The following is an 18143-nucleotide window of genomic DNA, read 5'->3' as shown; positions in this document are numbered from 1 at the left end:
TTCACGACTTCTTCCTAAGTTCTGGAAAGTCTAGCGACCTGGCTCCGAATTCTCGAAACAAAAGCAGAGACTTAAGTCCAATCCAATAACAATTTCTAGTTTATTTTGCATTTATGAAAATAGAGATGTTCCTGGACCCATATTACTAAGAATACTTGAATACAAAATGCAACAAAACCTTACAATGAGGGATGATTTTACCGGGGACGCGCTAACGATAAAAGTATCAATGAAAAACAAAGATGAACGGCTTCTCGAGATAACCCCTCATTATTTTTGACGGATGTTGGGCTTTAACCGAAAAACTTTGACAGACAGTGATATAGCATGCTCTGTGTGTTTGGGCTACTGATCACGCGCGCAAAGGTGAAGGTCACACACACTGAAAACAACGCATGCGCAATCCCGTAGAAAAAGATTGCAGCCACAACCACAACGTTGTTCACACACTTTTGTGTTTTTAAGACTTGTTCAATAACAGCATTACCCTGATACAATTAGTTGAAAATAAAACAATGGGATTAATGAATCATAAAGCGTTGCACATGGAATTGGCATTCTTATGCATTGAGATATAATGTTTTGCAAGACTACCAATAGACATTTAAAGTTATGCAAAATTTTGAAAATGATTTCATTAAGAAGACTTTTAGAATTTGTAAGATAGAACGTCTGAGATAATACTAGCCAGGAGAAGTTTCACAACGGATCCTTTATAATACAGTTGAATAGCTGTAACCTTCAACTTGCATTCAATGAAAAAAGTTGATATATCTGGCCTGTGGATGTTAAAGATAAAATTCAGAGAAAAAGATCTCATACTTAATGACCCTGACCCATGTTTGGTTAGGTCCGACAGCTGTTGATGAACAGAAGGGTGTAAGTCTCTATTCGATAATCTTATACTCAAGCACCTGGCTATCGGGTATAAACACAGTGCCGAACTGTCTTGTCTGTGCCGCTTAGGACATAAGACAGGTGCCTAGGAAAGGCCGCTTAAGCGCTTGTTAATTAGGCAAAACTATTAAAATTATCTGTTTATGATGCCGTATAAATGACTTATATGTTAATAATTAATTTTTATTTGTTTTCTTACTATATCCGACTCTCTGATTGACAGGTCCTTTTTCTTTATATACTATGAAGAAAAAATCCGAGATTGGCGCGAAAACCCGACGTAATCATGACGTCACAATAGAGGCTTCGACGTTGCGTATTGTTTTAGAAAAAATAATCCATTGGAAAATCAGTAGAATCTTCCGTTTAAACTTATTTCATGTGATCAAGTAGTCTGAAAAAAATAATTTCAAGCATTGATGTAACTATTTTTTAACTTCATAGGGTTATGAAATAAATTTTCTTTGCAATATTTTGCGAGAATCCGCTACGGATTCACACAGTTTGCAAACAAAATTTCTTTCATAACCCTATGCAGTTAAAAAATAATAACATCAATGCTTAAATATTGCTAACCAATTAAATGATGTACTGGGGATGCTAGCTAATTAAATTGTCTGTTATAATGCTTGTTAATGTTTAAGTGCCTATCGTTGATGCTTACAAAATGATTTGTTTGGTTTTAAACTTTTCATGCAAGTCATTATAAACTTATCCGTTAATTTGGCTTACCTAATTGAATCTTGTTAGCTTCTTTTTCTGGTGTGTACCAATAGAATGGCGATTTCATTGAAAAAGGAACTTGACATCCAGGGATTGAAGAAAAAGGGTCCAATGGGGGAAATAATGCGAATTACTGTAGGAAATACAATGCATCCATATATTTATGGGTATTATAAACCTGATGCAAAAACCCTATGGCCCTTTTATATAGGGCATCATGTTTAAGCACTCACAGTGTTTTTAAATTGCTACGTTATGTACATGTATTTTTCAGAAATAATTATTTGAGACATATTTACACCTGACTACATTTGTAGGAACTAGTCTAGTGTCATTGGAAAGACATGTATCGGTCATTAAGTGGGACATGCTTGAGGCGGAATATTCTGATGGTGTTTAGTTTTGTTTAAATAGTGTGTAAACTGAAGTTGTTGAAGTTTCAATGTGTTCAGTGGCAACTTTTTGCGTACCATGTTAGCTATATCGTTTAATTTCCCATTATACAAGTCACAGCCTGTTAGTCTGTAGAATCATTTGTTGATTTAAACATCAATTTTCCAGTTTATAATTTTAAAATGATGCGATTAGTGACGGTTCTTTTATTTAATAAATGAACGTCCTATCAACAGCCAGGGTCATGCAATGACGTACCAGTTTTGTTGGTGGAGGAAAGCCGGAGTACCCGGAAAACACCGGTCATTACCTGGCAACTGCCCCACATCGGATTCGAACCGGCATCCCAGAGGTGGGAGGGCTTGTGGTAATATGTCGGGACATCTTCACCACTTGGTCACCGCGGCCTCTTACTGTTGTTCTAAGATATCAAATAGGCCTACATCAGAGATTTTTTTTTTTTGTATCGGGGATTTTGATTGATAGAAACGAGGATTCAATACACAGTGAATCTATAACGTGAACTTCTGCCAAAAGTAAAGGGAACTATTACAAGTTACCCAAGTATTCTACAAAATGGAATATATCATGCGCAACCCCACACAAAATGAGATAGGAAGTATTTGAGAAGATATTTTTTTTTATCCTGCTGCATTTTCTTGTCTTATCGCGGACTAGGTATATCAATTCATCATTTCCAACGGCAGACTGATTCAGTCAGGCAGGTGCGTAGAAATCCAGTGACGTTTTGGAGGTTTTTACACTCTCTCGCCACGCAGCATCGAAGGCGGCATGCTCGTCTCACTGCGAGCGGGTTGCTGAGCGCTATGTGGAATCTTAACTACACTAGCATTCGTAGACTTCATTGGAATATCTCTCTGGTGTTTTATGTTTTTTAATGTTCTGGAAAATCCCAGTGAATTCCTAAGTCTATCTGTCTCATCTCAGAAATATTCCGACACATATCATACCTTACGAAGAAATGGTATATTCATCCATCGCCCCTTTCTTTCACACCAATATGTTGTATGTTTATTAACTTTGCATACTACAATAAATATGATTTTTTAAATGATTTTTATAAGGCACGGAGATTAACCATGGAAAAGGTGCGTGACCTTTTGAAGGTAATTGCGACCAAAATATAGCATTTAGTTAACTATAAGAAAAAGACACACGAGGTGTTTAATTCTAAGACTATACATTGTCGTCCCCGGATTTTTCTACCTTTGATGGCTCGTTAAGGTAAGATGTAGTAAATTACGATTTTAATGTTCGGTCGGAATTAAAACAATTAAACAGCCAAACTTTTTGTGTAGGTACATGTTTCTTTTAGATGATCTTTCCGTATACTTGATATTTATGTTGCAAAAAAGGCTGATCCCCACCCCTCCAAAAAAAAAAAAAAATCAGCAACAACAAAAAAAAAAACAACAAAAAAAAAACCACCAAAAAAACCCAAAAGACAATGAAAACGTCAAACATTTAGATTTACCTTATACATGTATCTTTTTTGTCTATCTAAATTCCCGGTGATGTTTAAGAATTTAGGCAATAAGCCTGAAAAAATATCAAAACTGTTAAAACCATTAATAAAATGGCGGTGAAGTCTATATTTCACTGAGCCTAAAAGAACAGACTATAAATCTAACGCCGCAACATGTGCATGTGGAATTAACTGGCACACCATGTGTTGATGCGCTAATATAAACAAATTATGCAGAACATGTTTTTAGGGCAAATCGACAAGCATGAATTACAGTAGTAGGAAAATTATTGATCAGGAAAATAAAGGGATCAGACAGGGTTTTTTCTTCTTCCATTTGTTTTTATTGATAATGTTTTGTAATGATTTAAAAAATGAACTATCATTTTATGACTGATTACCATGAACATGTTAGCATAGACTAAGGCAGGTGTAAGATTTTTGAAAACGAACTATGATTTTATGTATATGTTAGGATATTTGTTACACGATCAGTTAGCAAATGCTTTTCTATGTGACGTTTCTATGACTAGTCTGTACGTATCAGACAAGTAACCAGACAGCACAAGTATGCTAACTACAACTTACATAATGTACACATATATAGATTAACCGCTTAATTTGCCGATGAACTGCTTTATTTTTGTATATTAAGATTTGGAATGAATGTAAAGTATTTGAACTTTCTGCCATTCTGAACTTCGAAAAAAATAATAATAATAAAACGTAAATTTTACATCTGTGACTTTTAGTTTACATATCACCCCTTACCAGCCATCCGCAATAAACATGTCGTCTCTAGTCTGCTTCGGAAGAAAGTGCAGAAAGTGTAAACCGGTGCATTTCACGGGGTTACTTGTTTTCTATACAGTGTAGCCAAACAAGCATGCCTTTATAGTCATAACATTTATTGTGTTGGGCTTGTTTCATACTGCCAATATCATGGTCTATATTTATCTCTCTGATCAAAAGTACAAGATATACGTGCTTTTAATTACAATTAAGTAATTTGATAATACAGTAAAACGCACAATATCAGTGAAAACGGCAAACCCATTTCTCCGTCTTTCGTTTGGTGGTTTAGATGTGTGTCGGTATTTCCGCCTACACAAGAGTTGGTACCATGCAGACTGAAACACGTTTCACTTTGCGGTTAAAACAGAAAATTGAATGTTTGAAGCAGCTGGCAGTTCGTGTTTACTCTCATTTAACATTTTAGGAAACCCATCGAACGAAAGTACGGATCTGTCATACCTCTAAGAGTCTTTTCGAAGCTATTAATATGTATGGTTTAATTTAGTGGAACGTGCGTTTTTAAAATGTCGGAGCACTAATTAAACACACAGTTTATGCGGTTTTAAAGTAAACAGCATTCCTCTTGGGGCGTTTATTTGGAACGTCAACTACTTTATAGTTTACCAACTTAAAGAGATTTTCCGTCTCCGAATGTTCTTTTATCTGTATTCCTGACATATTAAGATGTTTCCATTTTTTATGAATGCGTATTTATATTTAGATAAAAGGATAAATTTGTTTATAAAGACACGTGGTTCAAGCGAAATTAATGTGAAACGTGATTTAGTGTGTCGTTGTAAAATATGTATGATACAATCTAACATACTGTAATATGATAGGAAAAGAAATTTCTTTTCATGGTCCATACCCATCTCTTTTGGAATGTTCCACATAAACAAAGACAAATTTTAACTGCACACAACTTGTGGGTTTTAGACAGATACATATTTTGGAAATGCTTTAAATCCCTTTTAGATATAAATACAAAATACAATTGTAATTGCTCAGGACTTGATCTTAAAGTCTGGCTATCCAAATTGTATTGGTGAAAGAATATGTAGAATACATGCACAATATTCAATTCGCAAAAGCGACGCCTTTTTGGCGTGTACATTTCTTAATAATATCCACTTATAATAACCCTTATTTTGCTAGTCCACGCCCGCGATACAAATGTTGCTTGCATATTTTTCACACATCCAAATTTTTTAATTCGAAAATCGTTTACTATTCAGTATAACAAATGCATATGCCTGTCTCGTTCTGACAAATGTGGTCGGAAATTACAGGATAACGGTAAAGTCAGTGGTCGATAAAGCCAGGTATCACGAAGGATTAGCCTAGATGATAGCCAACTTGATGCCCATTGCAATAATTGACTATTTGCTGCCACTTTTCTGAACACAAATAATGTATGTATGACCAATACATATACGTACCCATTACCAAAAGCGCTTCACGCGCACCAGTAAATTTAGATCATAACCTGCAACCCGCCTGTGGCTATTATTTACCGTACACTTCAGCTTTAGCTAAGTATATGTGCTGTGATTAACGTTACATTAATTGTCTTGCGATTTGGTGTACCGAACCCACAACAGCATTCTTGATATTCTCAAAGAACGATTTCTTTCAAAATAGTGTAATTTTCCGGCCATCCTCGATACTGTGGATACACCCGTAAGTAGCGTACACAACTGACGACGCAAGAAATCGAGGTTGGCCAAACAATACAATATTTTGAAAGAAATAGTTTTTTGGTTTTTATTTTTTATTGTTATATAATGTGCTACTACAGATACGGTGCATCGACCGCAAAATAATCAGTTCAGTGAAATGCTAGTTATAACAGATTTCCTTTTACCTTAAGCGGGCACTGTACGGTATCGGTACTACATTGTACTAGTATTTGATATTGTGGTTTCAACACACTGAGGCTGCTTCGAGTTTATCAAAGTTTAACACATGCCTTTTGTGAAACATGCCAAGTAACGCATGTTAAAAAATGAAATTAAAAAACCCATTTAACTCTGATATCGAGTAAAAATTTCTTAGTTAACATTAAATTAAGCAGAATCGTTAAAAAATACATATTGTTATCGATTAAATGGTTATTAAACAAATATTTTATATATACTTATAGTTTATACGAAGGCTCTTAAATTCTACAGGTGGGGTGTGTGTATTTCGATGATAGGCTGTGCTATTTCATCTCCAGGTGGCAAATCGTGTGGGTCTTATTTCACTAGCACCGTCGGTCTTTAACGCACTACCAGATTGTTTCGGACTTTGGAATGCACGGCTGATGATACTTTAAGATAAATATTAATAGATTTTCCTGTCTTGGGCCTCCAATGTATATATTCGGGAGATAAGACAGCATCACAGATTACTCTGGGATATCACTAGTCTCCGGATCCACGACTCCATCGCCAGGTTTCAGTTTAGTTTGTACATCTGGGTCAAACGGAAGCTCCGCACCTTGGGGTTCCCTGAAGGATAGATTATTTATTATTTAGAATTTAAAAATGCATAAACTTTGTTTTTTTTAGTTGTTGTGTCGATAAAGCGTGTTAAATGCATTGCATTTGTTGAAACTGTGGATTTAAAGAGAGTTTATGAAATTCAGACTGAGCCCGAAATAGTTTTGTACCGTCGAGAATTACCAACATTATGCAGAAACATTTTCCCCTTTTGTCCCTCAATAGCAACCGTAATTAATATATTGTTAGCCAAAACTCGAAGAATCCTAAATAGATCTTACATTTGTCAATCACTCATTTGGCCTTGTCACTTCAAACGATATCCTTTAAGTTGTTTTGTTCGGGAATTCGTAAAATAACCTCTTTATTTTAACAAATCAGTATAAGTTATATTCTCAACCTCTTCATCCGTGTTTGAATTATTGAAAGCACTGCCGGGTTGATGATGTCTCCAGACGTGAAAGTAATGCTATAATTGATTCAGCTAACATCAAACGAGAGGACATGATAAGTACTATTGCACTAGACAGGAACTATATCGCGAGAGCGGAGGGATATATCTCTCGACCATATAAGAGGAGGAAATACAGCGAACGTTGACATATACATAAACGATTTATCAGATTAGCGTGCTAATGTCAAAATGGAAGCAGATATGGGGATAGGTGGATTCATTGATAAACACAACTTGGTTTTGGGCGGCGAGCTCGGTGGCGAAGGAACAAATGCGCTGAAGGAACATAAAGCTTACTCTCGAGAGATAACCATGCAGTTGTAAATGAAATCATTAAACTACTTTTATTTTGATCAAAATTTCGTAATGTGCATTTGATTATACAAATATATAAATCAATGTTTCTTTTTCTTAACAAGTCGAATGCAATACAAACGACTACATGTATAGAGCATTAGAAAAAATCTTATTCTCTTATTCTAAGTGATAACCATACAGTTGTAAATTTAATTATTCAACTTCATGTTATTTTGATCATAATCACAATCAAAAATGCAAATGATAACTTGAAATGTTTCCTTTTCTGCACAAGCCAATACACAATACAGATATGATATAGTCTTCAATGCTGAACACAGATCTTATTCTACGCTATTCACTTGTACAGTTCTGTTTATGGTCCTCTGACGTTTTTGATCTTCCATTTGTACGTCATCGAAACAAAAAAGGTCAGTCAATGACATGAACGGCAATTTAAAAGATGCTTTTTACACCTATTCTGAATGTTTTGGCATTAAAAAAAACACAAGCGGATGCCAGTTTCAACATAACATTTTGAAATATTCAGATTGTCAATCCGAATGAATGCAAGGTTCTCATATTTATCCTAACAAAGGATACAATTGCTTTGTCATTATGTTCGTATGTGGATAAACATGTATATTGATAATAAGATTTAAAGAAATAATCGAAAATCTGCACACCGTGAATAATTCCACATTTACAGTATATAAGATAGATGTTAGTCTATGTGTTTGAATGTGAAGATAAATGAGGATGTGAGATGTAGCACGTAGTCTATCCATCCTGGCCGTCTATTGGCATCTAGGCTTCTAATGATGTCGACATCTTACGTAACTTTGCCAACGTTGAAGAGGATCGCTAGACACTAAAGACATCTATCACGTCATTGTTCCAAAACAGATTCCTAATTACACTTTGATAAATGTACATCAACATTATTTGTTTAACATGTTCCCCGAATGCATTTACAAAAAAGCAACTGCCCTGCAGGTAGTACCTGCTGCCCGATTGTATGGTCGTTAAAGGCGATTAATTTTGGAATATTTTATTTTCTTCCAAACCAACATTTTTCTTCTTAACGTCTCCTTGAAACGGTCTCACATTCTGCGTCGAATTCAGCGTTCGCTGATGTGAGTTAAGCCCTCGGATTTATCCACTGACCGAAACACACGTTAATATATAACTATATTATTCCTGCTTAGCGCTCAGCATAAAGTGAGTGGGACGACTGGTTTTCCCGTTGTCAGTATAATGTGATCGCATGAGCTGTGTTGTTTGGTGTTTGGACGGTATTCGTCAATATGATTGCATAGTCAAACAGACATAATTCTTTATTTCCTCTTTACAGAGAATGGACAATTTCTACATCACACTCTTTACAAATGTCGCTAGAGTGATAATTACAGATTGATAATCTACTCGCATCTTAGATAGAAGTATGGTCACAACGATACTTACTGATTGTAAGGTAGAAGGAAATCAAAATATTTCTTTCGAAAACAAATGTCATTCTGCGAACATTTTCTAATAATAGCGAAACCAACTCAAAAGAGATAAACAAAATGTTGTTTATCGATATGGATTTAATTTTGGTATCCATTCTCCAAGATCATAAAACAATCTTAGATGTAAGGCGTAATTTAACAGAGTGTGAAGCTTAAAACAAGGGTTGGCTACTTGTCCAAGCGGCCATTCAGAATTGCTGATTTTAGCGTCAGAATAGATTCGAATGCTTTCATTGCAAAGCAGTTAACTTAGTGTGTAATCTGCTAAAATCCTACAAAAAGTCACCGTTATATTTTGAGTTCAGTTGTAAACATGACGATTCTTATTTTACGGAAGACAAAACAACTTTTAATTGATTTTCTGACCTTGAGAATTGTTTCGTCATTTTATTTCCCTCGTGATGTTTATTGTATAATCTGATAAAATGCTGCTAAGAGCATCGTCAATATACGATGAGTTTAGTATACAGTATACCTAACTATCCTTGTTTCAAGAATATGACAGTTGTCGCTATAGGTTTGACACTAGTTGAATGGGTGACTCACATGTATTGAATTTATTTTACCATGGGCTCCGTTATCTACTTTGATTTTTACATACTGTTATGTATTGCAATCGTCTACTATGCTGACACTGTGTTACTTCTCTTTAAAACAGCATCAATGTGTTTTGCCTTTTGTTTATAACTCTATTCTCGATAATTAGATAGAAGCTTGAGATGCTAATCCTACTTTCCTGATATAATTCATCTACTATAAATTTTAGGTTCCAAGATTAAGTCCCCAGACGATATTCATATTTGACCAAATAACATATATTTAAACTGATCATACTATCAATATTTTCTTTCAGTTTCATTTTCTACGTTAATTACATTATGCCGACCTACGTAGTCATCAAAGAACCAGGTCTTTCCGTACTTTAGCGGTTCCATGTTGACGTACTAATTCCTCATCATTATCCATTTTATTAATTGGATTCAACGTATCATTAACTTAAGCTTCCCCTCCCCCCTCCCCTTCCCCCCTCCCCCCTACAAATCTTCCCCACCCCTCCAAGCTGTGCGAACATAAGGTCTATCTTTGTGAAGCTCGCTGACGAAGTTGCCATATTAACAGTTGGTCCAAATCTGGTCGTCTCGACTATCTCAAGTTCACTTCAGATCACCGCTAGGTAATCTTAAACTTAGATATTAGTCACAAAGATTCGAGTTAGACGATTAAGTATTTCTTCCACTCCTTTGCATATCATAACTTTGACGTGTTGAAAATTGCTTTATAATATGGGACAAACGCAAATGTGTGGTAGCAAACCAATATTCTTGGCACCTAGCCAAAATCCGGAAACCTTTTCTCGCAATCTCAGTTGTTATCGCCGCCGACGTTTTGCCCATTTTTTATCTTGAAAATAGAATTATCAACTATACGTCCAGGCCATAAGCGTTCTCATTCCCAAATTTGAATTTCGATTAATAAAACTGCTTATAGTTCTATAATCACAGGAGTATCTTATCCAATTTTCATCAAAGCAATTCGTATTTGTATTGCAAACACAACTGGCATTAACTAGATTTTGATATCTTTGTAAAAGAAATAAATGACATGGAGTGTTGAATCTAAGTAAACTAACAATGGTTTAGTCTACAGGTATATATCGCGAGGAGCAGAAACTTGTGGTAAAATGATTGCTATGTGCGAAGCGACGTTACATCACTATTTATAAGACTATCTGGTGTCTGTTCGGCCCATCTCCCTGCTGGCCCGGCCGTCTTGCATACCTTCCAGAATATTTATCGAAATTTTTAATCATTTTGAGATTGTTTTCTTCCTTCTTGCTGTCGTTATTGCTAAGCTTCAACAAATATGACCCTCCCAACTCTCGTAATTTGTTTACATTAATACTAACAATCTGAATGAGTAATCATAAGTATGCACTTGGCAATTACATAATTAAAACAAAAATATAAACAAATGTTATTATGAACAGCTTCGCACGAAAACATATTTGTGTATACATATCAACATGTACTTATCTCTAGACTTCATAGATTGGAATACAGTATAAACATTAGACTGCTTAGCATTTAGGAAGGGCATTATTGTATCACAAGATATATTCTTTTGAAAAAAACAATAAGGCAACTTATAGATCGGATTGTGTTACTACGTCTTAAAAATGCTCCACCGCCGACGAATGGTATTATTTTCCTATCAAACACAGGAGCATATGAATTATAATTTTTCTTCTAATGTAAGAGTTTCTTTCTTCAAAACGTTACCGTCATTGAAAAGTTTGAGATTCTTATTTTAGTTCAAGATAAAGATATTAAAAAATAATTGCATCCCGAAAAAAAATGCCATGGCACTGTGCCCTGTATGGAAAGAATAGGATATTTTATTGTACTTGAAGCTAAAATGTATGTTACGATATATAATAAATATCACTTCCAAGCTTAAATATCTGAATAACTTGTCCACATACGCACGAAGGCTTTGGCAAAATACAATCTCGAAAGAAAATTCGAAAACTAGTATTGCGGATCTAACATACAACTAAATTGCTCTTTAAAAAGCAAACTCCAAAGGTATTACTGCGCAAGACCAAGGCGGCGAAGAATGGGTGCAAATCGTTGCCAGAATTCTATTTCGATATGTGAGTAAATCACCATTATAGCTGAGGAAATTTTAGCAACAGACGTGGAGATATAGAACCTCAGGACAGGTAATTTATGGCGTGGACTCATCTGCTAAGACTGGATCTTGGTCAGATAAAACCATCAGAGATGTACGGTACTAGAAATAGTTACTAAGTATATCCTCTATCGTCGCCTCAATAATAACGTTCCCTGTTTGTACAAGACAATTGTTTGTCGACATGTTTCCTTCTTAACAAGGAACAATGTCTAGGAATACTACCATAAGGACTACGGTGGCTTTTACAACTTCTGTTTTATCATACCAGTAAGAATTTACCTTGAAGAAGTGTTCAATAGAATCAAACCTGTCTAAGTGACCGTTTATGTAAACAGAACACCTGCTTAAAAAAACTTTTCAATGGTCCCAAATGATCGATTTCAACACAATTTGACCTGTGTATAAAGACTACGAAAATGTTTTCTTCATTATTTTCTTGTATGCATTTCGATTTCGCGATTAATGATTCAATAAAAATAATTAACAAAAAAATGTCAAAATTTAATTTCTATTTTCTCTAACGAGGTGGAACGGCCTTCTTTCTGACATGCTTATCATGTCCAACGATCTGGAATTGCATTAAAACTAATTACATAATGCATTATTTCTCATTTGAATCCAACTGTTTTAGAGCCCAAAACTAGGGCGGCCTTCATTCTTACATGTACATGATTTTCCTGTCCAGCGATCTGGAACGACATTAAAATTTAAAAAAATATGCACCATTACTCATTTAAATCTAATTGGTTTTGAGCCCAATATTGTATAACAACTATGATGTTGACGGATTCTATAACTAGTTACGTTTCGATGTATGTATTACATGGCAATGATAGCCATTACGATAATCAAATGTTAAAACAATTTACATAGTTTTATAGATTGTGTAATTGTGTTGCTTAATATAATTATACATCTCAATAAAACATATCTTTTTTAGGTAGAAGATCTATATAGGAAATATCTGATATCTGATTTCATTTTCTTTTGTCAATAAAATTTGGCAGAAAATGAATTGAAAATTCTAATAAACCAAGTGTCACCCAGGTCCGTCACGTGCTGTCATGTTTTTTCCTACCATGCTTATATACTAAATACAGAGGCTGTACATAGGACATTTTAAATTTCATTTATCTTTAAAATCAACGCTTTTTGGCTACAGATAGTATTTTGAGCATATGCATGTATGCATTCTGTATTTGCATATTACTTGCGTGCACATGTAGGTATTGATTGCGACGCCATGTGTTTGCATGCGTAACGCCTAGTACATTTCAGAGAAAACGACTTAAATTGCGCTAAATAATGGCGTAACAATCGATACCTACATGTACCTCCAAGGGCAGATAACTTATATGCAAGGTTTTGAATTATTATTATTTATCATCAAACATCTATGTAGGCATATCACATGTCTTAATGAACTCCTTTACATTTGTCATTTTCGTCATTTTACACTTAGGCAAATATCTTTGATTTAAAAGAAATTGAATTTTGATTTTCATACCGCGGGTCGTCTGATATTTCCCGCCGTCGTTCTAATTAACACCTAATAGTTTACTATCACTGCACCTGGCGACAAAATAGCGAAATGAATCTTCAATGTTCAAATAGATAATGAAGGGGAACTTGCATTTTTTTTCCGTTGTAGGCGATTATAGTATCATAGAATGGTATTACTGTTTTTAAAGATCTTTTTAGGTCTTGTTTCGGAAAGTTAGTGGGCCTTAAAATACTTTATTGCTAATAACATTTCTTCCAATATGATGACAAAAACATTATTTGCCTTTTATTTTCAATTGTATGCGTTGTATTATCTTGTTAATTTCGTTACCTGAGGATGACAAAACATTTTTTTTTGATCTTTTCAGACATGAAGGACGTCTTTGACCTTTTCGATTTCTGGGATGGTCGAGACGGGCTAATAGATGCCTTTAAAGTAGGGGATCTTCTTCGATGTTGTGGCCTTAACCCAACAGACACATTAGTCAGAAAGACGGGCGGAACGAAAAAAATGGGTAAATTTTAAACCTTCAATCTCCTGAAAGTTTTGTATCAGTATTGGCGATTTTGAATACTAGTTCAAGTACATTGATATTCAGTCGAAATGATAGAGAGAAAAAAAGGAAAGCTTTTCATCATCCTTGATATAAGATGCAGTAAAATAAAACAAACATATGTATTACGCCTTTTATAATTCAATTATCAATTATGTAATTTACATGTTATTTCAAATTGTCTCGTTATCTTACTACTTTGGCTATTATGACTGGGGATTGGGAAAACATTAACTTTGGTTTTTTTTTACAGGCGAGAAACAGTATTCTTTCGAGGAATTCTTGCCAATTGTAAAACAAATTGTAAAAGAAAAGGACACAGGAACGAAAGCAGAATTTATGGAGGCCTTCAAATCGTTCGACAGGGAAGGAATGGGCTTCATATCCTTAGGGGAGACCCGTCACATGTTAACGGCGATAGGTAACATAATATAATGAATTTCAGAGAAAAAAAATATTATACTGTAAACTTAGAATGATTGATTGTTCATGTTACTTTCAGTAAATCTTCGCAAATCAAATCGTGAATATACTGTATCAATTATGACATTAAATAATTACACTTCAGATGCATATTGCGAAACGACAATCAATGGAATTGAATTGATTGACAGTTTATTAGGCGAATAAACAATGCCTAAATTTTAACTCAACTTACGCAAAATTGGATGCAAAATTTATGCACATGAACGACCTGAAAGTTTATTAGGCGAATTGACACATTAAAAACAGTGTCAAAGAATTTAACGCAACTTACGCAGCATTGGTAGTGATTTTTTTTGTATTGTATTTAATAAAAGTCAAAGATGAATACCATTGTATGCTTATCAAAGCATATTAAATATTTAAACTGGTACTAACATCATTTTTTGATTGACAGGAGACCGGTTAGAAGATAGAGAATTGGACGACATCTTAGAACTCACAGACATACAAGCCGATTTGGACGGCAATATTAAATATGAAGGTGAGTTTTAACGCAATTCCATGATAAATCTTAGTTCAAATAAGGATTAATGTCTTGAAAGGCTTCGCACGAGTGATTCAGTTATATATCTGACAGTTATTATTTGATTAATCAGCATATAATATTTTTGTGTAAAGCGGTTGCAGCTTGCAGTAATTATTTTTGTTATTAGAATTAAATGTAATGCATTTAAATGCTCACTACATTATTGAAACAGATTTAAATTATTGAAATAGATTTCATTTTTATGTGTTCGATAATTTTGAAGCATACCAAAAGTTGTAAGCTTCCCTTTGATTAGTTAGTAGTTAAACAGATGCTTTTTTCAAAGTAAATTATCCTGTCAAAGTAAATTTGCTGAGTGAATTTGCGACCCGAATTTTCGTCCTATTAGTCGCTGAAAATGTTGCTAAACATCTTTTCATTGTACATATTGAGAAGATATTCACTACAATCTGCAGTAAGAATAGGACACAATACGGAGCGCAAATTCACTCAGCAATTTTACTTTGACAGGATAATTTACTTTGAAAAAATAATGTGTTATTTAGAGAATGTTACATTTGTCTAGTGTTGTAACTTAATATAAGCTTAGGCCATCGATACATATATTATGACGTTACAAATGTAATTAATTAAAGATGCTCCACCACCGACAGAGGATAAACGATACCCATCATTTCAACAATTACAGTAGTAATGTATACATGTGTCTAATTAGCACAGAATTACATATAAAATAATTAGTTTGCTTTTGGTACTTGCGCAATCAATACTTCATTCCATATAGGGCATAGTACCACGACTTTTTTCGTGACGCAATTCATAATTTTAATATTTTTATCTTGAAGTCAAATAAGAAGCTCAAACTTGTCAGTGATGGTAATGGTGTTAAGTAAGTAACTTTTGTAACTGAAGGCAAATGCTAATTCTTCGGCTCCTGTTTTTGATAGAGAAAAATGCCATTTGTCAGCGGTGGAGCATCCTCAACTTTAAATGTTTATTTTGAAAAAAAGAAATGGGCCTTTAAAATCAAGCTTCAAAGTTAGTACATAATGCGTAGTAAATAAACAAAAGACATGCTTACTAATTTTACTAGAACAAAATTCAGTGTATTGTACACGTGCTCATAATAAAATCTATAAACATGGAAGTTTGTTTTACTTTCTTTTCATCCAGATTTTATCCAGAAAGTATTGGATGGACCAAAGGGGTGTTAGACTCATATCAAGCAAACAGAGAACCGAGAGATAATCATGTCGAGATTCTGGAATCGAAGAATACATTTCGAATTTGTTCATACGATGGCCGTATTTTGTGAAAAAAGTTTTGAATCACGCATATGTTAAAAGCTTCGCATTTCGAAAATGATATATTTTATTTTACTTTTAATGTTAAAATAACGAACTGTCATTGATTTATTTTATAAACAGTATCATTGTAAACAATGATTAGTATTGTTGTTTCCAAACCTAGCTTCATTATCGGGGTCAAACGTCTTTTAATGACGCAAACCAAATTTGTATGTAATTATGATCATCGAAGAATTTGATTACACTGATGGTTTAGAATTAACATTGAATCTACAGCCTCTATGTATATCAAATTAGAATCAAGACAACATAACATTAATGAGATTTTTTATGACTGTGTTCGAGTATGGATCAAGTAATACGACTTTCTGCTGAACAAACAAGTCTAGGGTTGAAACATGATTATATAAAACAACAGTGGTATATAAAAAAACTAGTCATTTCGCATTTCACTATCTAAAGGACTGGTATATCTTTATTATTATTATTATTATATATACAGTATATATATAGTAGCTTATATTAATTGCAAATTAGGATGTAGAAACAAATCTGTCGTTAGTTTTCTGTTTTAAGAAGTGATTTGTACACTTTACATTGTTTATGCATTGATATGGTATCTCAATGTGAATGTTATTTAAATATCTATTATTCATGTTTTAAAAGCCCTGCGCATTGTACATATATAATTATGTATTTTTCAAGAATATTTTAAACTTAAGGGAAATCAAATCATCTTGTAAGACAACGTTGTCTGGTCATTGCGCATTTTTACAAGCCAAAGATTATAGCTTTCGACCAGAAACAGACGCGAATGATAGTGTCTATTAATTCCATAAAGAAAACAACCTCAACCTGGTATTTTGAATATATTATTTATCAAAAGTAAAATAGATATTCGGTCATATTTGCATAATTTTCTCAACGTTTGGACTTTTAAGATTTTTTTTAGAACTATAAATGGAAAACATACTGTTGAATAATTCGTATAATTTGTTACTTAGTCATATCGATCATTTTCAAACAGCGTTCTGAAAAGGCAAGAATTGTTAGGTGTCGGATTTCAGCTTTTGTCATTTTGAGCGTTTATCGCAAAATGTAATACATTAAAAGATTTCCGTTGGATATTATTCAACATGTTTTCTTCTCTTTATTATGGTTAGTTTTAATTTTTTGTTGTATACTATTAATATCTTTTTTTACAATTGAAGCTCAACAGGAATCATGCGTGTTGACACATTGTCATCATAAAAGCAAAGCTTTCTAATAAAAAAACATTCTGAGTTTTGTTTGTCGACAATTCATGTTTAATCAAGCATCAATTCTTCATTTTGCATATCATCTTTTGTTCTCATTCTCTATTTAGATTTCTTACATTGATTTCTTAGTTATGTGATGGTATTAAGAAAACTCAAAAGATTATTGTAAATGGCGCCTTCAGATATCGGGGGAATGTTTAAAATAAAATTCTTGTATTTCAGTCCGGGAAACCTAACTTCCTTTAAGTATCTGTCAAAATTATGATGGGGAGTAAATAAAAAGAATCATTTTTATGGGAATACTTGCATAGTGCAATATACAACTTCATTTAGAAAAAGTTTACAAAAATATATCTCAGTCGCAAATAATAATGTGTGTCATTTATATATGGTATATATTTATAAACAAATGGTGAAATATATATATTAAATTACAAAACTACGGTTTGAATGTTTTCTACATATCTTTACCGATGTTTTTGCAATACAATACAACTTTCTGGTAGATCTAGGTGCTTTAGTTGTCAATAGCAACATTCCTATTTTATTGTTTGTCTGCAATAAAACTGAAAACTGTATTTGGTATCGTTTGTATTTATTCATACTCATACTACAGACAATGAAAATAGAGTTGTCTTAAATACAGAAAAAAAATGAATAACTACCAAAAACTCCAACTTGTTACAAATAGATGAATGGCTATGCAATGTATTTTTTAAACCAGTTCAATAATTTGATTTCAGGAATGTCACGGGTGTTTAGGCCAGTGGCATATCAAATTATGTAATTTAATAATTCATATTACGTAGCCATG

General features: G+C 33.7%; 1 protein-coding gene across 1 annotated transcript in view; it reads left to right on the top strand.

Annotated features, from left to right (window-relative positions):
* Positions 1–17907, top strand: part of LOC138306919 (myosin, essential light chain, adductor muscle-like) — a 30454-nt gene extending 12547 nt beyond the window's left edge. The window contains exons 2-5 of the mRNA XM_069247489.1: positions 13605–13751; positions 14044–14211; positions 14671–14757; positions 15937–17907. Of these exons, the coding sequence (XP_069103590.1) occupies positions 13605–13751; positions 14044–14211; positions 14671–14757; positions 15937–15977 (443 nt within the window). The 3' untranslated portion in view covers positions 15978–17907. The remainder of the gene's footprint in view (positions 1–13604; positions 13752–14043; positions 14212–14670; positions 14758–15936) is intronic.
* The last annotated feature ends 236 nt before the right edge of the window (positions 17908–18143 follow it).

This window comes from Argopecten irradians, chromosome 14 (assembly GCF_041381155.1).
Source record: "Argopecten irradians isolate NY chromosome 14, Ai_NY, whole genome shotgun sequence".
Taxonomy (NCBI): Eukaryota; Metazoa; Mollusca; class Bivalvia; order Pectinida; family Pectinidae; genus Argopecten; species Argopecten irradians.
This window is presented reverse-complemented; position numbering and strand designations above follow the sequence as displayed.